The sequence below is a fragment of the Balaenoptera ricei genome, chromosome 8 (genome assembly GCF_028023285.1).
Source record: "Balaenoptera ricei isolate mBalRic1 chromosome 8, mBalRic1.hap2, whole genome shotgun sequence".
NCBI lineage: Eukaryota > Metazoa > Chordata > Mammalia > Artiodactyla > Balaenopteridae > Balaenoptera > Balaenoptera ricei.
Genome location: NC_082646.1, coordinates 19,095,015 through 19,119,401, shown reverse-complemented (window position 1 = coordinate 19,119,401; position 24,387 = coordinate 19,095,015). Strand labels below are relative to the sequence as shown.

The window sequence follows — 24,387 nt, the reverse complement described above, 5'->3', positions numbered from 1 at the left end:
AGTTTCTGGGAATGGGACTTGGGAAAGATGCCAGCTTCATCTGATCTGTCCGTTTTCTGCTGGGCTGCTGGTTTTCACTGCATTTGCAGGCTGTTGATTTTCAAGTATACCACTCAGTTGGAGAGATGAGCATGAGAATAGAGGAAGTTAAAATGCCACAGTGTTCATTGTCCTTACTGACATTCAGCCATTTTTCTTAATAAATGCTCACAGATTTTTTCACAAGACATTGATTATTTTCAGAGTTCTGTAAAAGTTTAATAACTTGTGCCAGTGTTCTCGTTGCTTTTATAGAGGAGAGGACTTTTGGAGGTCCTTATTCTTCCATTCCTGCTGAAGCTGCTCAGGATTTAGAAGTTTAACCTGAGAGCTGTGGGAAGTGATGTGAACCCTTCAGCTTTACACAAGGAAATAACTTAACCAGATTTGATTCACAAATCAAGGCAGGTGTGATGCCTCGTAGATAAAGTATCTTACTCTGGAAGAATTTAAGTGCTTTTTTTCCCCAAAGCCACAATGCTTATTTTAACACAATAGAATAAGAACCTGGTCTCCTGATATCCTATCTAGTGTTCTTTTTCTGCTATACTACTGCTTATAGAGTTGGTTAGTTGAACCCCAGTGATGCTAAGAAATAAAAAAACAAGGATAGGATGCTAGTCAAGACAGTGTTCATATATATGAAAGTACAAAGCACTGGTACATGATACTGTTTCATAAATGTCAGTTAGGTGTGAATGTTAAAGTTCTGGTTGAAATAGTTAATGCTTTGGTTCCCAAAGGGCAGAAATTAAAAAGCAAAGCAGTGCCTTTCTTACATTTCATACAAAGTAGGTCTTTGCTTCATTTTTTTTTAAACCATTAGGCAAATAAGTGAAATATGCAGGTAAATTGCAACGTTGAGAGAATGTAATTTTTTTCATAATCCATTAAGTTAATTTATACCATCTACTCACCTAGTTAATGTGGAGGTTACGGAGTAGAACATTTATCACTTATTGGTTCTCTTGTTATTTATTGTTACTTTATTGTTTCTCCTATAACCATTACTGGGCAGTAATTGCACTTTATCAAACACCTTATTTTTCTGGGTTAGCTAGAGTTTCTGGGGGTTTCGGTTTTTTCCAGTTTTATTGAGATGTAATTGATATGCATCAGTGTATAAGTTTAAGGTGTACAGCATAATGGTTTGACATGAATATTGTGAAATGATTGCTGCAGTAAGTTCAGTTAGCCTCTATCATCTCCCATAAATACAATAAAAAGAGAACGCAAAAAAAAATTTTTTTTTTCCTTGTGATGAGAACTCTTAGGATCGATTAAATCTCCTAACAATTTTCATATATATCATACAGCAGCGTTAAGTATAGTCACTTACTATATTGCAATGTACTTACAGTCCCTAGTATTTACAGTTGACCCTTAAACAACACAGATTTGAACTGTGCGGGTCCACTTACATGTGGATTTTTTTTTCAACAAACACATACTACAGTACTACACAATCCATAGTTGGTTGAATATGCGTATGTGGACCTCGGATTTGGAGGGCCAACTATAGTTATACATGGATTTTTCGACTGTGTGGAGGGTCGATGCCCTTAGCCCCAGCATTGTTCAAGGGTCAACTGTATTTATCTTGTAACTGGAAATTTGTACCTTCTGACCACCATTTTCTGATTGCCCCTCCTTCCATCCCCTGCCTCTGGTAACCACAAATCTGGTCTCTTTTTCTGTGAGTTCAGTTGGGGTTTTTTGTTTTTGTTTTTAAGATTCCACATATGAGTGAGATCATATAGCATTTGTCTTTCTTGGCCTAAGTTATTCCACTTACCATAATACTCTCAAGTTCCATCCATGTTGTCCCAAATGCCAATATTTCATTTTTTTTTATTAATGGCTGAATGATACTCCATTGTGTGTATATATATACCACAACTTATTTATCCATACATTCATCAGTGGACACTTAGGTTGTTTCCATGCCTTGGCTATTGTAAATAATGCTGCTATGAACACAGGGGGCACAGATATCTTTTCAACATAGTGGTTTTTCTTTCCTTTGGATATATTCCCAGAAGTGGAATTGCTGGATCATATGGTAGTTCTATTTTTAATTTTTTGAGGATCCTCCATACTGTTTTCCATAGTGGCTGTATCAGTTTCCAATCTCACCAACAGTACACAAGGGTTCCCTGTTTTACACATCCTCTCCAGTATTTGTTTTCTGTTGTCTTTTTGGTGATGGTCATTCTAACAGGCATGAGATGATATCTCATTGTGATTTTGATTTGCATTTCCTAATGGCTAGTGATGTTGAGCATCGTTTCATGTACCTGTTGACCTTTTATGTATCTTCTTTGGAGAAATGTCTATTCAGGTCTTTTGCCACTTTTTAATTGGATAACTTGGTTTCTTGCTCTTGAATTTTATGAGTTCTTTATTTATTTGGGTTATTAACCCCTTATCAGATAGATATGAGGAAATATTTTTCCCATTCCATAGGTTGTTTTTTCATTTTGTTGATGGGTTTCTTTTGCTGTACAGAAGCTTTTTAATTTGATATATTCCAACTTGTTTATTTTTTATTTTGTAACTTGTGCATTAGGTGTCAAATCCAGAAAATCATTGCCAAGACCCATGTCAAAGGGCTTTTTTCCTGTTTTCTTCTAGGAGTTTCTTGCTTTCAGGTCTTATGTTTAAGTCTTTAATCCATTTCAAGTTAATTTTTGTGAGTGGTGTAAGATAAGGGTCTAGTTTCACTCTTTTACGTGTGAATATCCAATTTTTCTAGCACCATTTGTTGAAGAGATGGTTTTTTTCTCCATTGAGTATTCTTGGCTCCCTTGTCAAATTTAGTTGACCGTTGATGCTGTGGATTTTTTCTAGGCTCTCAATTCTGTTCCACTGATCTATTTGTCTGTTTTTATGCCAGTACCATACTGTTTTGTTTACTATGACTTTATAGCATATTAGCTAGAGTTTTTCTTCTCAAACAGCTGTTTTATGAATTCTGCTTTGTACTGCAGCACAAACTACTGTTTCAGGCAAGGCTGTAGAATCCCATCATGTTCACCTGAAGTTACATTTATGATGTGAAACTGCTGTAGTATTTTCAACAACAGTTTTAATTGAAAGTTCAGAATTTACTGAAATTACTGAGTTACATTTTATTTTTCCTTTAGGTTACTTACAACAAGAGAACCTTACTTCTACCTGCCAGGCTTTTATTTTGGAAAGTTCAAATTTAAAAGAATATGCAGAACACTGTACAGATGAAGGTTTTATCCCAGCCTGCTTACTGGTGAGTGATTTGTTCTTTAAGGAAATATTTCATCATTGACCAACATAAGACACTATAAACATGGTCTTAAGAATCAGCTCATTAGCAAAATCAAAATGGGCAGAAATTTGATAGTTTGTATTCGTGCATGAGTGGAAAGACCTAAAGAAGGCCAGCTCTTCTTTTCATACATTTATGTCTAAGCTGGGAAGTGAATTCCAGCTTTGACTTTGAGAATCAGTTTCAAAATGACACCCTCATTTCTAATTAGTTTCACTATTGCTTGTTTTGGGCCTTACTTGTTTACTGCCTGTTATGGACTAAATATTTGTATCCCTCCAAAATTCATATATTGAAACCCCACCCATCAGTGTGATGGTATTTAGAGGTAAGGCCTTTGGAAAGTAAATAGGTTTAGATTAGGTCATGAAGTTGGGACCCTCATGATGGGATTTAAAAAGTGAAAGAGAGAGAAATGTCCATGTGCACACACATCAAGAAGGGGGATGTCTACAAGCCAGGAAATAGGTCCTCACCAGGAACCAAATCATCTGCCAACTTGATCTTGGATTTCCCAGCCTGCAGAACAATGAGAAACAAGCCACCTGGTCTATGGCATTATATAGCAGTCCAATCTTTCCTATATTTGCTTTTCTTATAGTTGCTTCCTTCAGACAAATATAAAACAGATATTTTGATATCTTGTTGTCACCTCTTTTTTAAATATCACTAGACCAGTAGAGCATTGTTTGGTATATAATGGGTATATGCTAGAACTACATTATTTGAAATGGTATGTTGTCATTTTATTTTAAACATGGGTCTTTAGATTCATTTCAGCTGTCACAGACAACATGATTATCTATGGAGGAAACCTAAAAAAACCTACAAAACTGCTGGAGTTTAGCAAGGTCACAGGATACAAAGTGTACGAAAGTCCATCATATTTCTTTATACCTACAATGAACCATTGGAAGTGGAATTTAAAAAAAAAAATACCATTTACAGTAGCACCCAACAAACAAACAAAAATAAAATACTTAGGTAATACATCTAACAAAATATGCGTAAAATCTGTATGCTAAAATCTACATGAAAGAAATCAAAGACTTGAATAAAAAGAAAGATATACTGTGTTCATGGAATGAGCAACTCAATATTGTTAAGATGTCCATTCTCCAAATTTTGATCTATACATTCATTACAGTCAAAATCCCAACAAGTTTTTTGTTTGTTTTTGTTTTGAAATGGCCACTTATTCACTATGTCTGATCTGCAAGGTACCATTTACATCCTTTTGTTGTTCACATAGTTTTTTCAAGAATAAACAAACAGAAACTACATCTAATCCATTCATTTAAGGGGGATGGCTAACAATGTGACACAGAAAGCCCTCTGTTTGCCTAAGGGAAATAGAGTAAGTCCCCTACATACGAACCTTCAAATTGCAAACTTTCAAAGATGCGAAATGCTACTACCCAGACATCACTGGATCGTTTTTTCAAGAGGATAGATGGAATTGAATCCAGCAAGGAACCAGAACCTGTGCCATCAACGTCAGGCGTGAGTGAAATTGCAGTTTGCCCTCCGTCTCGTATTGCTGATGATCCTTCAGCTCTACCATCTCCCACCTCCTCTCCCTCCTCCAGTCAGTAACTCTTCTTGCCTGTTGACTCAATTCCAGCCCCTGTATGCCAGCTATTGTACTGTACTACTGTACTTTTCAAGGTACTGTACTGTAAGATTAAAAATGTTTTCTTTATCTTTTGTGTTTGTTTTTTATGTATTATTTGTGTGAAAAGTATTATAAACCTATTACAATACAGTACTATATAGCTGATTTGTGTTAGTTGGGTACCTAGGCTAACTTTGTTGGACTTAACGAATGTGCTCTTGGAATGGGACTCATTCATATGTAAGGGACTTACTGTAATCAGCTTTCACTTTGATACCAATTAGGAAGTGATTTTCCTAATTTACTGAATATCTACCAGGCGCATACTCAGCATCAGCAAATTGATGATAATATTTTACAAGAGTGATCCAGATCCACAACTGTTTTGACAGCAGGACCTAATTTGAACTGATATTTATAGCCCTTTTTAAAAATCCCACTCTGTAACTATTTATCCATTTAGTTGTAGAAATGTTAATTTTAGATTGTGGGATGCTGCCCCAACCCCAAACGAGTTATTACATAATACACAGTTTATGTCCATGTATAATAGGCATTATCTCAAAATCTGAAAATATCTGAAATTTAATACACATTTGGGAGTGATGCTGATAATAGGGGGGGCATTGCATTTGTGGGAGCAGGAGTTTATGGAGAATCTCTGTACCTTCCTCTCGATTTTCTTGTGAACATTAAACCGCTTTTAAAAATTAAATAACACATATGATGCCAACAGTTTCAGGGATTTTGGATCTTCACTGCAAATGAGTTGATACTCTTGGGCTCTTCATTTATTTAATGACAGTAATTTTAAAGAATGAGAGTATTCAGAGAAAAATACTCAATAAACTTTTTATTAGACTTTTTTTAATTCACAATATCATAAGTTGTAATCCAGAGTTAATTTATCCGGTCTGCCAAATACTTTATTATATTTGTAAAGCTACCAAAAACATTGTTCATAAATCCAAAGAAGTCCTAATCACATTCTTAACATTAACTTGCAGTCCAGTATCAGATTTGCTTGTGTTGAATTGGTTTATTGACAATAGCTGATTTTTGTTAAAGTAGCACCCACTTAAAAGATCATTGATCACTTTATCATTATGAAATGCCTTTCTTTGTCTTTGTTTTAAAGTCTGTTTTATCTGATACAAGCATTGCTACCCCAGCTTTCTTTTTGTTTCCATTTGCATGGAATATTTTTCCGTCTCTTCATTTTTACTCTTTGTGTGTCTTTAGATTTGAACAACTGAGTCTCTTGTAGGCCGTACATAACTTCATACTAGCTTTATAGTGGGTGATCCACTACCTTTACTATGTGTTTGTCTCTACCAGTGAGATTTTTTTCTTTCATAATTTTCTTATTTCTAGTTTTGGCCTTTTCTTTTCCATTTAAAGACGTCCCTGTAAACATTACTTATAGGGTCAGTTTAGTGGTGATGAACTCCTTTGGCTTTGTTCATCTGGGAAACTCTGTCCTTCACTTCTGAATTATAATCTTGCCAGGTAGAGTATTCTTGGTTGTTCGGTTATTTTTTCCAGCACTTTCAATATGTTGTGCCAGTCACTTCTGGCATGTGAAGTTTCTGCTGAAAAATCCTGATCATCTTATAGAGGTTCTCTTGTATGTAACTAGTTGTTTTTCACTTGCTGCTTTTAAGATTCTCTGTTTCTCTTTAACTTTTGACATTTAAATTATAATGTGTCTTGGTGTGGGTCTTTTTTGGTTCATTTTGTATGGGACTCTTTGCTTTCTGTATTTGGATGTCTTTTCCTTTGACAAGTTAGGGAAGTTTTCAGCCATTATTTCTTCAAATAGGCTTTCTATTTTCTCTCTCACTCTTCTCCTTCTGGAATCCCTATTATGGGAATGTTAGTGTGCATGATGTTGTCCCAGAGATCCCTTAAACTATCCTCATTTTTTTTCAGTCTTTTCTGTTTTAATTGGGTGATTTCTACTACCTTGTCTTCCAGATTGCTGATCCATTCTTCTTTATTCTCTAATCTGTTGATTGTCTGTAGTGTTATTTTCACTTCAGTTATTGTATTCTTCAGTTCTCATTGGTTCTTTTTTATATTTTCTCTTTGTTGAAGTTCTCACTTGAGTTCATCAATTCTTCTCCCAAGTTCAGTGAGCATCTTTATGATTATTACTTTAATCTCTTTAGCTGGTAAATTGCTAATCTCTGTTTTGTTTAGTTCTTTTTCTGAGGTTTTATCTTGTTTTGTTTGGAAGGTATTCCTTTGTCTCTTCATTTTGCCTAGCTCTCTGTATTTGTTTCTATGTATTCTGGTCTTGAAAGAGTGGGCTTATGTAGAAGGTGTCCGGTGGGCTCAGTGGTAGAATCCTCCTGTCACCAGAGCCAGGTGCTCCAGGGGTATCCATTGTGTGGGCTGTGTGCACCTTCCTGTTGTGGTTGGGCCACAGCTGCTGTGGGTGTGGTGGTGGGCAGGGCTATCCTTCAAACTGGGGGTCTGAGGCCTAGCCACTACTGCTGCCAGCTTGCTGATGTGCAGTACTGGCCCCTTGGAGTAGGAGCACAGGTACCACTTAAGTAGTGTTGTGGAAGACTAATCCAAACAGTTCTTAAAAAGGATATGTTCAAGGACTCACATTACTCGACCTTAAGACTTACTAACCAGCAATAGTAATCAGGATTGAGTGGCATTAGGAGATAGTTAGGCATAAGATCAGTGGAACAAATTAGAGAGTCCAAATGTGATTTTTTGACAAAAGCACAAAGGCAATTCACTAGAGAAAGCATAATCTTAACAACAAGTGGTGATGGAACAATTAGACATCCAGATTTTAAAAAAAAGAAGAAGAAGAACCTTTACACATACTTCATACAAAAATTAACCAACAGTGGATAATAGATCAAAATGTAGAACATAGAACTATAAGAGTTTCAGAAGAAAACATAGGAGAAACTGTGCAATCTTGGTTTTGGTAATGAATTTTTAGACAAGCTAAAAACACTGACTAAAAAATGAAAATTTGATAAATTCAACTTTATAAAAATTTAAAATTTTTGCTCTATAAGAGACAATATTAAAAGAATGACAAGCCATAAGCTAGGAGAAAATATTTGCAGCTCTGAAAAAGGGATTGTGCCCAGAATATATAGGAAGCTTTTTTTTTTTTTAACTGAATTTTTCTTTAGTGGGCAAGAGAGCTGAAGACCTTTCCCCAAAGAAAATATAGGAATGGCAATAAGCCTGTGAAAAAAATACTCCACATTGTTAGTCATTAGGAAAATGAAAATTAATATCCCAATCAGATACTGATACATACATATTAGAATGACTACTATAAAAAACAATTTTTAAAGTTTGTCAGATTCTTGGTGGCAAAGATGCAGAGCAACAAAAACTCTTACTCATTGCTGATGACAATGCAAAATCATACAGCCGCTTTGCAAAACAGATTGGCAGTTGTGTATAAAGTTAAACAACTGGGCCGCACGTGACCCAGCATTCATACAACCAGATATTTACCCAAGTAAATTGAAAAACTTACATTCACACAAAAACTTACATGCTCATGTTTTTCTGTGGTGGTCAAAAACTGAAAATAACCAAGATGTCTTTCAGCAAGTGAATGAATAAGCAAACTGGTACATTCCTACTAGTAAGCAGTAAAAAGCAGCACTATTGATTCATATAATAACATGAATGAATCTTAAACTCTTCTGAATTCTTCTAAATTAGCAACTTTAACAAGTAAATTAATATATTATAGATAATGGGAGCGAGGTTTCTCACTCTGTGAGAAAGAAAGTACAAATAAGAATAAGAATGAGACCTGTAGCGTTAAATTATATAGTCAGAGATATCAGTATGAAGTTATGTTTATTTTAATATATGTACAGTTATATACAGAAATACAGATTTTTTTTGTATATGTGGATTAGCATACCTGTGTGTTTGTGTAGCTCTGTGTGCTGTGGGGGCCTAGCTGCAGTAATACCCTAGTAACTACAAGCAAATCTACCACCCAAATTTTTACTTCTCATGGTTCTGGAGGCTGGAAAGACCAAGATCAAGTGCCCCTGTTTCAGTTCCTGGTGAAGGCTGTCTTCCTGGCTTATAAACGACCACCTTTTTGCTGTGACCGCACATGAATTTATGTGGACATAATTCATTGTATAGCATTCATTCAGCAATTGTTTTTTTAGCTACTAAAAATAAAGCAAGGTATAATGATCAAGTTAGTATTAGGTGTATCCCTTAACTTCTCAGACTTTAAATAACACAGAAGCTACTGTACCACAAGCAACTCTATGTCACTAAAATGGACAACCTAGAAGAAATGGATGAATTCTTAGAAAGGTGCAATCTCCCAAGACTGAACTAGGAGGAAATAGAAAATATGAACAGACCAGGGACTTTCGTAGTAGTGCAGTGGTTAAGAATCCACCTGCCAATGCAGGGGACACGGGTTCGAGCCCTGGTCTGGGAAGATCCCACATGCTGCAGAGCAACTAAGCCTGTGCACCACAACTACTGAGCCTGCACTCTAGAGCCCATGAGCCACAACTACTGAGCCCACGCACCACAACTACTGAAGCCCACGCACCTTGAGCCCGTGCTCCACAACAACAGAACCACCGCAATGAGAAGCCCACAAACCGCAATGAAGGGTAGCCCCCGCTCTCTGCAACTGGAGAAAGCCCGCACACAGCAACGAAGACCCAACGCAGCCAAAAATAAATAAATAGATTAATTTAAAAAAAAAAGTGAACAGACCAATCACAAGTAATGAAATTGAAACTGACTAAAACACTCCCAACAAACAAAAATCCAGGACAAGATGGCTTCACAGGTGAATTCTGTCAAACATTTAGAGAAGAGTTACCTATCCTGAAACTATTCCAAAAAATTGCAGAGGAGGGAACATTCCCAAACTCATTCTGTGAGGCCACTATCACCCCGATACCAAAACCAAAGATACCACAAAAAAAAGAAAATTACAGGCCAGTATCACTGATGAACATAGACGCAAAAATTCTCAACAAAATACTAGCAAATCAAATCCAACAATACAGTAAAAGGGATCATACACCATGATCAAGTGAGATTTATCCCAGGGATGCAAGGATTTCCAGTATATACAAATCAATCAGTATGATGCACCACATCAAAAAAGTAAAGAATAAAAACCATATGATATCTCAATAGATGCAGAAACAGCTTTTAACAAAATTCAACACCAATTTATGATAAAAACTCTCCAGAAAGTGGGAATAGAGGGAACCTACCTTGACATAATAAAGGCAGTATCTGACAAAACTACAGCTAACATCATACTCAGCGATGAAAAGCTGAAAGCATTTCCTCTAAGATCAGGAACAAAAACAAGGATGCCCACTCTTGCCACTTTTATTCAACATAGTTTTGGAAGCCCTACCCACAGCAGTCAGAGAAGAAAAAGAAAAGGAATCCAAATTGGAAAAGAAGAAATAAAACTGTCACTGTTTGCAGTTGATGACGACACTATACATAGAAAATCCTAAAGATGCTACCAGGAAACTACTAAACTCATCAATGAATTCAGTAAAGTTGCAGGATACAAAATTAATACACAGAAATCTCTTGCATTCCTGTACACGAACAACAAAAGATCAGAAAGAGAAATTAAACAAACAATCCCATTTACCATCGCATCAAAAAGAATAAAATACCTAGGCATAAACCTACCTAAGGAGGCAAAAAACCTGTACTCCAAAAACTATAAGATGCTGATGAAAATAAATCAAAGATGACATGAACAGATGGAAAGATATACCATGTTCTTGGATTGGAAGAATGAGTATTGTCAAAATGACTGTACTACCCAAGGCAATCTACAGATTCAGTTCAATCCCTATCAAATTACCAATGGCATTTTTCACAGGACTAGAACAAAAAATGTTTTAATTTGTATGGAGACACAAAAGACCCCAAATAGCCAAAGCAATCTTGAGAAAGAAAACCAGAGCTGGAGGAATCAGGCTTCCTGACTTTAAACTATATTACAAAGCTATAGTCATCAAAGCAGTATGGTACTGGCACAAATACAGAAATACAGATCAGTGGAACAGGATAGAAAGCCCAGAAATAAACCCACACATTTATGGTCTATTAATTTACGACAGAGGAGGCAAGATTATACAATGGAGGAAAGACAGTCTCTTCAATAAGTGGTGCTGGGAAAACTGGACAGCTACATGTAAAAGAATGAAATTAGCACACTCTCTAATACAAATACATACAAAAAAATAAACTCAAAATGGATTAAAGACCTAAATGTAAGGCGGGATACTATAAAACTCCTAGAGGAAAACATAGGCAGAACACTCTTTGATATAAATTGCAACAATGTTATTTTGGACCCATCTCCTAGAGTTATGGAAATAAAAACAGTAATAGACAAATGGGACCTAGTTAAACTCAAAAGGTTTTGCACAGCAAAGAGAACCATAAAGAAAATGAAAAGACAGTCCACAGAATGGGAGAAAATATTTGCAAATGATGCGACCGACAAGGGATTAATCTCCAAAATTTACAAACAGCTCATGCAGCTCAATATCAAAAGAATGAACGATGCAATCAAAAGATGGGCAGAAGCCCTAAATAGACATTTCTCCAAAGAAGACATACAGATTGCTAAGAGGCACATGAAAAGATGCTCAGCATCGCTGATTATTAGAGAAATGCAAATCAAAACTATAATGAGATATCACTTCACACCAGTCAGAATGGCCATCGTCAGAAAGTCTACAAATGAATGCTGGAGAGAGTGTGAAGAAAAGGGAACCCTCCTACACTGTTGGTGGGAAGGTAAATTTGTACAGCCACTATGGAGAACAGTATGGAGGTTCCTTAAAAAACTAAAAACAGCTACCATATGATCCAGCAATCCCACTCCTGGACATGTATCTGGAGAAAAACGTGGTTCGGAAGGATACATGCACTCCAATGTTCATTTCAACGCTTTTTACAATAGGCAAGGCATGGAAGCAACCTAAATGTCCATCAGCAGATGCATGGATAAAGAAGATGTGGTACATATATACTATGGAATGTTAGCCATTAAAACGAATGAAATAATGCCATTTGCAGCAACATGGATGGACCTGGAGATTATCGTACTAAGTGAAGTAAGTCAGACGGAGAAAGACAAATATATCACTTACATGCGGAATCTTTTAAAAAATGATATAAATGAACTTTTTTACAAAACAGAAACAGACTCACAGAGAACGAACTTATGGTTACCAGGGTGGGGAGGGGAGGAGGAGGGATTGATTGGGAGTTTTGGATTGACATGTACACTCTGCTATATTTAAAGTAGATAACCAACAGTGACCTACTATATAGCACAGGTGACTTTGCTCAATATTCTATAATAACCTACATGGGGAAAGAATTTGAAAAAGAATAGATACATGTATATGTATAACTGAAAAATTTTGCTGTACATCTGAAACTAACACAACATTGTTAATCAACTATACTCTAATATAAAATTAAAAAATTTTTTTAAATGACACAGAAGAATAAAATAGGGATCTGCTATGAAAGTTCAGGAGGGGGAAGGGAAGTAATCACCTATATGTGTTAGACATTGTCTTAGATACGTTACATTTATCATCAATCTTCACCACAAAAGATTGTATTAATTAAGAAGTCATATGTCTTAAGTCATTAGGAAGTCATTTCTATATATGAAAGTAAGCCTTAGAAAATCTGGGTGATTTTTCACACATGCAGTAAATGTTGAACTTAAAACCAGAACTGTCTGCTCTAAAAATCCTTGGCTCTCCTCCCTGTTCTATTATATGACCTCAAACTTGAGGTAATAAAAGCCTGCCCTTTAATTACTGATAGGAATGGGGGCAGTGGGGAATGACTTTATGAGATGATAGAAGTTAAAATAGCAAGGTACTGATCCTTGGGAAGGATATCTCTTACACTCAATTTTTTTTACTTTGTTCTTTGGCAAGTTCACGTGGCATTCAGGATAGAAAGGGCAGATTAGGAGTGGGTCCTCATTTGTGTGACTGGATCCCTATCTCCAGCTGAAAACTGCATTCCTGCCATTGTACTATCTTAGCTAAAGAAACATAGTCACAATATCTTATTCAAACAGACAAGGTTCTTTACCCTTAGAAGATTTGATTCACCCGCTGACAAGCGACTGTTTCCATCTATGATGACCTGCTCTTCACCATTTCTTTATCATCTGCTCTGTAATCCAGATCTTTTATTAACTTTTATGGTGAAATATTTTGTAGTGGGAAATTATTGGTAGTATTATTTGGTTTTGGTAATGCTTGATCTTTTTCTTTTCAGTCTTTATTTGGAAAAAATTTGACAACAATTTTGAATGAATATGTAGCTATGAAAGCAAAAGGTAAGAATTCAGGTTCAGGGATTTTTTTGTCAGTTTTATACAGCATTTATCTAATTTTTTTAATTAGAAATAATTTTTAAAGGATATTAATACTTCTTAAAAGCCATAAGAAAACTTGTGTCAACTATGATGAGGTAAAATTTACTGTGAAATATCTAATTAAATAGTTCATTTTTATTGAGTGGTAAGTATAAAATAACACTTTCCTAAATTCGTGTCTTAAGGAGAAAGTTAGATTTATTCTCTCATATTGGTTATTTCTGTAGTTTACAACATGTTAAGAAAAGACTCAGCAGTAAAGAATTAGTGTAAATGATAACATTTTTTTAAAAAGCTTAACATTGTACTGTCTATTGCAGCATTGTGCTATGTGCTTTCATAGGTTTTATCTCAGTCCTTAAAATAATCCAGTTAGAGTTGTCGATTGTTTAGACCTGTTCTTAAGTATCAGAAAATTGAGGATTAGAGAAGCCAGATAACTTTTCCAAGATCACAAAACTAGAAACTGTAGAGGGTAATAAGCCTAGAAGTTCAGGGCCTAAAGGTTTTCTTTTCCTAAACTATTTTAACTATCTTACAGGAATGTTTAATGTGTAAATGACCTCAGAAACAATATGTTATTGCAATACAAAGGTTTATATCCCACTTTTATGTTGGGTAGCTTTCTCTGCTTTGAGCTTTTATAAGTATATAGTAAAGAATTTAAATACCTTATGAATTTCCTATCATTGTGGCTTTAGAACACATCCTGAAAAAGACTAATTAGTCCTCAGGAATTTTACCTGTAATTCTGAGTAGTTGCTGAGCAATCACGGTGATTTGCACATGAAAACATTGGATGTAGACAACTAATTTCCACACTCACAGGGGTTTGTATAATTTTATAAATTTAATTTATAAATCAAATTATTTTAATTTACTTTCAAATGTCACATGATAAATAGAAGAAAGATTTAAAATAGTTTGTCTTTTATATTTCAAAGAAAATATAAAATTATTGATCTAAAAAACCTTCATAGTTTTCACAAGTTTCCTCTTCCATTGTATTGTATCTGATTCTTAATGGCTTGAGCAAAGAAAGCAGCCTCGTTGTAGCTTTGTAGGTCTTTTACAAGATAGGTTTATTTCTCATTTCCCAACAAAATGTCAACAGCTGAGAGATAAGTTTTCCTTATTGATTTTCTGTGTCTGTTCAAATTAAATGATGAATTTTCTCCAACTGTATTTATTATGAAACGTTTCCTCTTATGATTTAGAAACATCAAATGATGTCCCAGCAATTTTGTCATCTCTGTGGAAGAAGTTAGACCATACACTTTCTCAGATCAGGTAATAAAAAGCTTATACAATAAGCTTATCAGAATGTGCATAATGATTTTGGAATGCAAGTGCGTGTAAGAATCGCTTCACATATAAATCTTATGACCCACACTGTGCATTTATATAATACTGATCTAATTTTGAAATTATAGGTTATTGATATTTCTTTGTCTGATTGAATAATTTGAAATAAATTGCATACTTTAATAAAATGTTTAGAAATGAGGAAATTAATGGCACTCCCAGGTTCCCATAACAATTTAGAGGCAGATCTCTGGCTGAATACAAATCTCGTCCCAGTCTTGGTGAATGCAAATCTCCTAACGTGGGCCCCATGTGACTTCCCTTATACAGTTGTATCTTCATTACACATGCAGAAAATTGATAATGTGGAATCCGTGCCTCCTTTGTTCTTCCCTTATAAAGAAACAAACTTGAATAGTAATACTTCTGAATCTTCTGCTTTTAGAATTTTCACATGGGACTAATATCTGCCTTCTACATATGTCAGAGCCTTGGAATGCCAGTTTCACCATCCTTAGAATAAGTATCAATTTTAGAATATATCTTATTTAACTGGAGTCTAGTATGAAAACCATAGTTTCTTATGCTTCTCCGACAGCTACAAGTGAATACCCCACTTAAGGAGGGGCCTTGTTTCTTTCCTCAGTTTAAACTGCTAGAATGGCTCCAAATGCTTTCTGTGTAACTCTGTACCACATCTCATTTGGTAGTCTTACCTCTTTTTTTTTTTTTTTTTTTTTTTGGCTGCTTTGGGTCTTTGTTGCTGCACACGGGCTTTCTCTAGTTGCGGGAAGCCGGGGCTACTCTTTGTTGTGGCGCGTGGGCTTCTCACTGAGGTGGCTTCTCTTTTTTTTTTTTTAACGTCTTTATTGGAGTATAATTGCTTTACAGTGGTGTGTTAGTTTCTGCTTTACAACAAAGTGAATCAGTTATACATATACATATGTTCCCATATCTCTTCCCTCTTGCATCTCCTTCCCTCCCACCCTCCCTATCCCACCCCTCTAGGCGGTCACAAAGCACCGAGCTGATCTCCCTGTGCTATGTGGCTGCTTCCCACTAGCTATCTATTTTACATTTGGTAGTGTATATATGTCCATGCCACTCTCTCACTTCGTCCCAGCTTAGCATTCCCCCTCCCTGTGTCCTCAAGTCCATTCTCTACGTCTGCATCTTTATTCCTGTCCTGCCTCTAGGTTCTTCAGAACCTTTTTTTTGGTTTTTGTGTTAGATTCCATATATATGTGTTAGCATACGGTATTTTTTTTTCTCTTTCTGACTTACTTCACTCTGTATGACAGACTCTAGGTCCATCCAGAGGTGACTTCTCTTGTTGCGGAGCACCGGCTCTAGGAGCATGGGCTTCTATAGTTGCAGCACGCTGGCTCAGTAGTTGCAGTGTGCGGGCTCTAGGGCGTGTGGGCTTCATTGTGGCGCACGGGCTTAGTTGCTCCGTGGCATGTGGGATCTTCCTGGACCAAGGGTCGAACCTGTGTCCCCTGCATTGGCAGGCAGATTCCTAACCACTGCGCTACCAGGGAAGGCCCAGTAGTCTTGCTCTTATTCCCCTTTCCTGACCCTCATCTTTCCTCCCCTTGCAAACATCCTCAAAGACATTCACAGTTTAATTAACACCTATGAATATTTATAAGTTACTGCAACATTTTATTGACAAGGTATTACATAAAAAAAGAAGGCTCTTAGCCAGGTGTTCTCCAAGATTGGTTCGTGTGCTATTAAAACTGCTTATTCAGGACTTCCCCGGCAGTCCAGTGGTTAAGACTCTGCCTTCCAATGCAGGGGACGTCGGTTCAATCCCTGCTCAGGGAACTAAGGTCCTGCATGCCATGGGGTGCAGCAAAAAAAAGAAAAAAAGCGCTTATTCAATTCAGTAAGTTTTGTGGCTCTTGTTGGTAGCGATTTATTTGACAGATTTTTGAGGACAATGGCACAGTGTCTGACTGTTTACAAAATATCAATACATGGGTAACTTCAGTTCATACTAAAAGGAGAATCAGCTTGTATTGTGAATTTTCTTATCTGTTTGCTTTGTTCCTTCTTTAGAGCTTCCATGAAGTAATGTCATAGTCATAAATTTGATGAAAGCAGGATCTCCTTTGAAATCAACTTGGATTCTGAAGTATTTATGTATGGAGTTATATGTAAAATCAGAATTTCTCTGGGAAGGCATCTCTATAGTTATAAAAGATAACTGATAATTGTAAAATATTATAGCTTTCTTAAATATATTGAGTTCCTAAATTCAAGTCAAATTGTACTCATAGTGGGATGTCAAGGCTCTGTAATGCTTATTGCATTGGATAGAAACTTGATTATTAAAATTATGTGTGTGTGTATGTTTATATGCCACTATTTTTCTCCTAAAGCAAATAAGATTTGGTTACCTAGAAAAAGTGCTTATCTTTTTTGTCTGAGAGAGATTTCTTGCCTTTTAACTCATAATTTACTTCAGGTCTGACTGTAACTAAATCAGAATGTATTTGGCAACAGAAGTTTTTTAATGTCAAACTACTTTTGTTTATTAGGAGCATGCAAAGTTCCCCAGGGTTTGCTGCCAATCAGAGAGGTTGGTATTCAACTTTAAACTATAAATAATGTTCAGAATTACTTTAAACTCAAACTTACTGTCAGATGAACATTTTAGTTAACAATACATGTATAATAAGTTTATATTTTGTTTAAACTACTGCTTTTCTAAGTACTGTTATCATATTAGGAAATAATATTTTCATTTATTGTAAAAATATGCATTTTAAATATTCCTTATTTTTCTCATTGGCTCTCATGTATTCACATCTTTTAATTCTCATTCCATAAGTCTTTTTCCTAGTTTGTGGAGATGTTATCAGTGTGAATTATTACAGAAGAAATGTATTCTTGGATTTTTAAAGTTTGAATGTACTCAATTTTAGTTTGTTTCTTTTGAAATTATCACGTAAACTTAGTTGATATTTTTAAGGGCTGTTTTTCAGTCCGTAGATCCACCATGTTAAATATGTAGTAGAACACATATCATGTAAACTTCTTAAAATGCCCAAACTACTCTGACATTGAGTTATTTTTTTTTAAATGCTCATGTGTTTCAGCCCGAACAAGAAGTGGAATTGCAGAAATCAAACGGCAGAGAAGGCTTGCATCTCAAGCAGCTCCTGTCAGTTCAGAGTTGCTGACTTTACCGTATCTTTCAGGGCAATTTACTAATTCTCCTTTGACAGCTACACAAGTTATTCGGCCAGCTGGCCAGATTTCAGCTCCTTTGAGGTCAAATTTTGTAGTGGTCAACCATTCACAGTCACAAGACACTATGACCCGTAAGTTTACATTTTGCACTCTTAAATTTTGTTTTTAATCACACTGTATAAATGAGATGATGTGCTAATGTCTTTATATTCATGGTATAAAATTATAGCAAAAAGTAGATAAGAGGCTAGAAGTAGAATAGACTTTAGGTAAATCTGCCATTAAATATGCATATTATTAAATCTATGAGACATTTTAATCTAGGATTCTTCTTATGTCTGTTCTAGCTGAAGTCCAACCTTGAACTCTGTTCTAGTTCTCAGTTCTCTTCATTGATAGAAAAGACCCTGTTAATTGATTTTAAAAGGAATACGCATTATATTTCACCACCTTCTTATCTTTGTTCATGGTAGTCTGTCCTGCTGGAATGAGGAATGTTTTTCCATCTCTACCTGTTGAAAATCCTGCATATTCCTGGCTGAATCTTAGAGCTAGGGATAAACTTAGAGATCATCTGATACTTCTTGCTTCTTATATACTTGAAATTATTATAAACATATGATATTAAGAGGCAAAAGGCTAGTTAATAACAGAATTGGGGTTAGAACTGAGGTGCCACCTCTCAGTTCTTAGACCAGTCTCCTTTCTCTTCTGCACAGGTAAAATATATTGACATCCACTATGTTCTCCCTTATTTCCATCTTTTCTCCAACCTCTTTAACACCTCTGGGTAAAAACACTTACCCAGTACACTTAGTTTATACTTCTTATAATTATTCTGTTCTGCCATGATATTTTTTGTTGAGAGTATTCTGTATACTGTACTTTGTATTTTATCATAAAACCTTAAGAGACTATGTTTTATATATCTTAATATCTTCTGCAGTGCCTTGCACAGAGTAGGCACTCAGTGTATACTAACTGAATTTAATATAAAATAATAATCACTTTGTAGTGCTATTTATTTCATTAATTCAAGTATAGAAAACTATTCAGTTTCCTTGACTTACTGCTTTGTTCTCTTGAGATACAGCTGGAGAGGCTTTAAATATCATTCCTGGTCCTCAGGAAAGGAAAACTCATGCCAGTTTAATGTCTCCTGGTAGACGCAAAAGGTAAATGTCTTTTAAAAGGACAAGTTTCCAATAACCTTCCAAAAAAAAAAATTACACCGCGATATTTACATTGTGAATAAGGTAACAAGATTGCATTAAGTAGTTGAGACTATTTACTATTATATCCATTTCAAAACACTTTTTTTTTTTTTCACATTCTATCCACCCTGAAATCATGTTGTGTTTTGTAATCACTGACCTAATCACTGTTTCATTAGAAATATCTTTTTTCTATAGTGGTATAGAAAGGTATATCTAAAATTGATGTTAGCTCAGATTTTTTGAAATAAGCATTCTTTTAAACAAATATAATATCTGCATGTTTTAAGGTCTACAAACACATATTTAAAGTTCTAAATCGATGGTTAAAAACTCTTCTCAGGGACATTCTCTGAGAAAAGTTTCTTTCTGTCCTATTTAGCCCATGTGTCTTTGTTTGAAGGATATTTCAGAAAAGAGAGATAATAGTTTAAAATGTTTTTTCTGTTTTCTCAACTGCCATGCCATGGGTATTTTTGTTGGAATTTTTACTGTTGATTGTCTCTCATTCAAGGCTGACCTCATCCTCCTTTATGGCAAGGTTTCTCACTTAACCACCTAAAACAATAGAACTAATATAATAGTATCTAACATTTATAAGAACCTTGACCTTTTTATAAAGTCTTTACATATACTTTATTTTTACTGAATTCTTTCATAAACCCAATAAGGCAGTTGGTTTTATCCCATTATAGAGTGGGTCAGAGGGTACCTTGCTACAGACCATATAGCTAATAAAGCTAAATAAAGCTAAGCCTCAAATTCATTTCTTAATTCAAGTCTATTAATGCTTTTCAACTCTACTGCCCTTTGTTGCTACCACAAATAGAGAAAATATCTTTTCCACCATGATCTTAAGATTTGTCTTTACATGTAATTATCATTGAATTGGTTATTCATACTAGTTAAAAGACAAACTTTTAAAATGTGTTTCAGTGAATCTCAAAGGAAAAGTATCACTTTGTCTGGGCCTCATTCAACAATACGGAATTTCCAGGATCCAAATACATTTGCAGTAGAAAAAGTAAGTGACCTTCCCAAACTTTGCAACTTAAGATATTCCTGAGTTTATAACTATTGATATATACACAAATATATATATATGTATATTTAGATTATGTGTGTGTTTGTGTGTGTGTGTAAAATACAGTATTTCTATAAGACTTCAGTAGAGGGAGTTCCTTGGCAGTCCAGTGGTTAGGACTCCGTGCTTCCACTGTAGGGGTTCAATCCCTAATTGGGGAACTAAGATCTTGGAAGCCACACAGCGTGGCCAGAAAAAAGACTGCAGTAGAATTGCCTTGGGATAGACTGTAGTGAAATTTAACAGTAGCAGACAGTCCAGTCAGAATAGATAACATGTGCAAATGCACCAGGTAAGAAACAGAAGTGTGTTTACGAAACTGTAAATACATCATTGTTGCTGGATTATGCAGTATAATAGGGCATTTTTCCTAGGATAGAGACAGGTTATTAAAAATCTTGTATGAAAAGCTAAAGAGTTTGGAACAGTATTCTGTAGTCAGTGAAGAAAGAGCTGGTGAAGGATCTGTGAAAACACTTGTAAGTGGTTAACGTATACTAGTCAGGTGTTAATATCGAGGGAGCCACCATAACTTTTTGAGTTTCCACCTAGATTTATTAAAACTATCCAGCTTCCATTGATTCTTTTTAAATAAATAACATAATACTCTATCCTGTGCTTTTGCTAATATTGACTTTGTTTTCCAGCAAATGGTTATTGAAAATGCTCGAGAAAAAATATTAAGCAACAAATCTCTTCAAGAAAAGCTTGCAGAAAACATTAATAAATTTTTGACTAGGTAAGCTGTTTGTGTTTAAAATACGTAATTGTTTTTGCCTAATTGAGAACTATGCTAAAAATTTTCCTTTCTGTATTACAGTGACAACAATATTGCTCAAGTACCTAAGCAAACAGATAGCAACCCTAGTGAACCAGAGACTTCAATTGATGAACTCCTGGGACTTCAGGTATGGGTAAGGGTGTGTGTGTGTTTGTGTGTGTGTGGTACATATATTCATAGTTAAAACTGATGGTATTCTTGTTTCATTTCAAAACCATTACTAACAGATGTATAAAATGATTTAAAATAATAATTAAATTATAAATTTCCTTCATTATCCAAATGTAATCTGTACCTGAAAATGTGTTACTGAATTTTCAAGGTCAAAATTGCATTTTTTTTTTCCAGTTTTATTGAAAAATAATTGATATCTCTCACTGTATAAGTTTAAGGCATACAATATGATGATTTGATTTACATATATTAAAATTGCGTTATTTAGACGGTAAAAGTAGTAAGACATTCCTAACCATCTAATAACTCTAACCAACTCTTCCAGATATCAGTAAAACACTTTTCCTGTATCCATACAACAATGTCATGTATTTCTTAGTATTTAATAATTAAAGATTCATTAGTGGTTATATTTTTGTGCAGTAAGCAGTACTGTACAGTGTATATAAAATAAATTACATTTCTTCTGCACCTGCTACAAACTGTATAAAAGTATAAAGAAATAATGAAATAATATGTTAAAGATACATGATGAATCCAAGTAATATTGAACAAAATAAAATGAACAAGACACTTTAAAAAAGAAAGGTTACTAACTAAATGAATAATGGTGAGATTTATTGCTAAGAGAAGGAAGATAGGGGCTATAGTCACTTGCTATTCAGTGAGAGTGAAGATGAAAGAGGGTGAGCTGGTAAAAGAAGAATTTAACAATATGAGTTTTAAGATTTGTCCAGGTGCAAATACCTTTTTGAAGAACAGCTGAGATTTTGGCTATTGCATAGCCTTTTACTTGGACTCTCAGATAATACATTCAGTTTTGTTGCTGTGCCACAAAATGAATTCATTATAATGAATTTATGGTAGCAGTTTTCTTTCAGATAATGAATTCTGGGTGAAACCACTGAGGTTTTTTTTCTTTTTGTCAGTTCCTTCAGAATACTTTAAAAAAAAAAAAAATTTTTTTTGATATATTTTCCCAAAGTGAAATTCAGTAAATTTAAGAAAACGTGAAAAGCTTTTGAAAGCAACCTTTAAATTATTTAGCAGTCTTGTTTAAAAAGCTTCTCCTATCTTAATGTTCAACATATCCCGGGTTCTAAATTTTTATAACCTTCAACTCCTTACTTATATTTTCTCCACAAGATACATAGGTACTTACCATAATCAAGACATTCTATTAGATAACTGTGAGAGATTATAAGAAAGTGAAGACACAACACTCTGTTCATGGTGTTCATAATATTGTATGTTGGGGAAAAGTTAAAAATTCAGATTTCAATGACTTTGAAAGTACAGCAATACAAAATGCCCAATGGAGTAGTATATACATAAGCTTCACTAAGAGAACAGAGCCAGTTGTACAAATAGGTGAATTTTTTAAATGTTTTTACGCGTCTTTGTGTCCTTGGGGTAGGCAAGATTTCTTTGGCTACACAAATCGCTAACTGTGTTTTTTTTTAAGACTTCTGTAAAATTCAAAATATCTGCTTGTTAAAAGCATCATTAAAGAAAACTAAAAGGCAAACCACCAAGTACCTTTGGAACATGTATTTCAAGATTCTTTCAATTCTGATTTTTAAAGTTTAGACTGTAATAAGAAATTTACTAGAAAAATGTGTTTCTTCAGCAGTAACTTTTGTAAGAGGGTATGCACCAGTTCATAGTTTGATTAACATTGGATTGTTGGCTCTTGACATTATTTATATTACTGTAAATTTTCAAGTTCATCGATAGAGAAATATTTGTTCAAGCTCCTGGCTTTCTCCTAAATCACATTTCATCGAGAATTATTGATGTTCTCTGTATATCTTCATTGTCAAGGTTAACTGGTTCTTTAACTTCAAGTTTTTCTTTTCATTTTATGGCCATTTTTATTTTAAAAATCCAAGTTTTTAATCACTTCATGAGAGTTCCACCTTACCTCTTGCTCCACATGAATTTCCTATCCCTTGGGATCCAAATGTATGCTTCACCAAAACTGAAGAAAACATAGCATTGCAGAAGGATTTACAGATAACTGAAAATGAGAATTTTTAAATCTTGTGCTATTAAAAGGAGACTAAATGAATACCCCTAGCCAGAGTGTACTGAAACTTCTTTGAGATAGAGTGTTTTAGCCAAAATTATTCTGTCAATTTTCTTATGAGATTCATTTGAAAAGTTTGTCATTCCATTTAAATCATATTGATCTCCAAAAAAGTTCAAATGTTCATAAACATGGAAATTAATTCTATAGTAAAGAAATACAAATGAAGACAACAGATTACTTTTATGTCTTAGACTGATAATGCTTAAAAATTGATATTCCCCTTTAAAGGTAAGAGCATGTACATTGTTACATAGAACAGAACAAGCATTCCTTTTTTTTTTGTTGGTGATATCATTTTATTCATTGCTATTTACCAATAAAACTGATAATTAGTATTACCCATCCTTTCAGTTTATATATACATAAATTATTTTTCCATTTTTAAATTTTATTTATTTATTTTTATACAGCAGGTTCTTATTAGTTATCTCTTTTATACGTATTAGTGTATATATGTCAATCCCAGTCTCCCAGTTCATCCCACCACCACCACCCCACCCCCTACCCCCACCCCCCTCCCTGCTTTCCCCCCTTGGTGTCCATACATTAGAACAAGCATTCTTATACAACTTTTCTGGAAGGCTTCTTGACAGGATTTCTCAAAATTTTAAATATATACATTGTTTGACCTAGTAATTTCACTGATAAAATTAATCCCAAAGAATGAACAGATGCCTGGATAAAGATTTTCACGTATTATTTACCATAACTGAAAATTAGAAAAAATGCAAATGTACAAAAGTGAGAATTGGCTAAATGTGGCAGAGTTATGTAAACAAAAGGGTTCTTTCCCTTTAGAAGGATAGTGGGTTAAACATTTAGTTTTGTACCCTACTAAAAAGACAGTATAGGGAATTTTTAAAAAGCATAAACCCACAGGGGCTTCCCTGGTGGCGCAGTGGTTAAGAATCCGCCTGCCAGCGCAGGGGACACGGATTCCAGCCCTGGTCCGGGAAGATCCCACATGCCGTGAAGCAACTAAGTCCGTGCGCCACAACTACTGAGCCTGCACTCTAGAGCCCGCGAGCCACAACTACTGAGGCCTGCATGCCTAGAGCCCGTGCTCTGCAACAAGAGAAGCCACCGCAATGAGAAGCCTGCACACCGCAACGAAGAGTAGCCCTCCGCTCACCACAAC

General features: G+C 35.0%; 1 protein-coding gene across 3 annotated transcripts in view; it reads left to right on the top strand.

Annotated features, from left to right (window-relative positions):
- The window catches only part of LOC132370415 (protein NPAT), a 52,575-nt gene that overhangs the window by 12,958 nt on the left and 15,230 nt on the right, over positions 1–24,387 (top strand). The window contains exons 2-10 of one of the 3 annotated variants that reach the window (XM_059930385.1): positions 3,186–3,304; positions 13,299–13,359; positions 14,616–14,688; positions 17,250–17,290; positions 17,811–18,035; positions 18,998–19,079; positions 20,055–20,142; positions 20,850–20,941; positions 21,023–21,110. In XM_059930385.1, the coding sequence (XP_059786368.1) occupies positions 3,186–3,304; positions 13,299–13,359; positions 14,616–14,688; positions 17,250–17,290; positions 17,811–18,035; positions 18,998–19,079; positions 20,055–20,142; positions 20,850–20,941; positions 21,023–21,110 (869 nt within the window). Of the gene's footprint in view, positions 1–3,185; positions 3,305–13,298; positions 13,360–14,615; positions 14,689–17,249; positions 17,291–17,810; positions 18,036–18,991; positions 19,080–20,054; positions 20,143–20,849; positions 20,942–21,022; positions 21,111–24,387 lie in introns of those variants that run through there. The other 2 variants (XM_059930384.1, XM_059930386.1) reach the window with 2 other exon arrangements.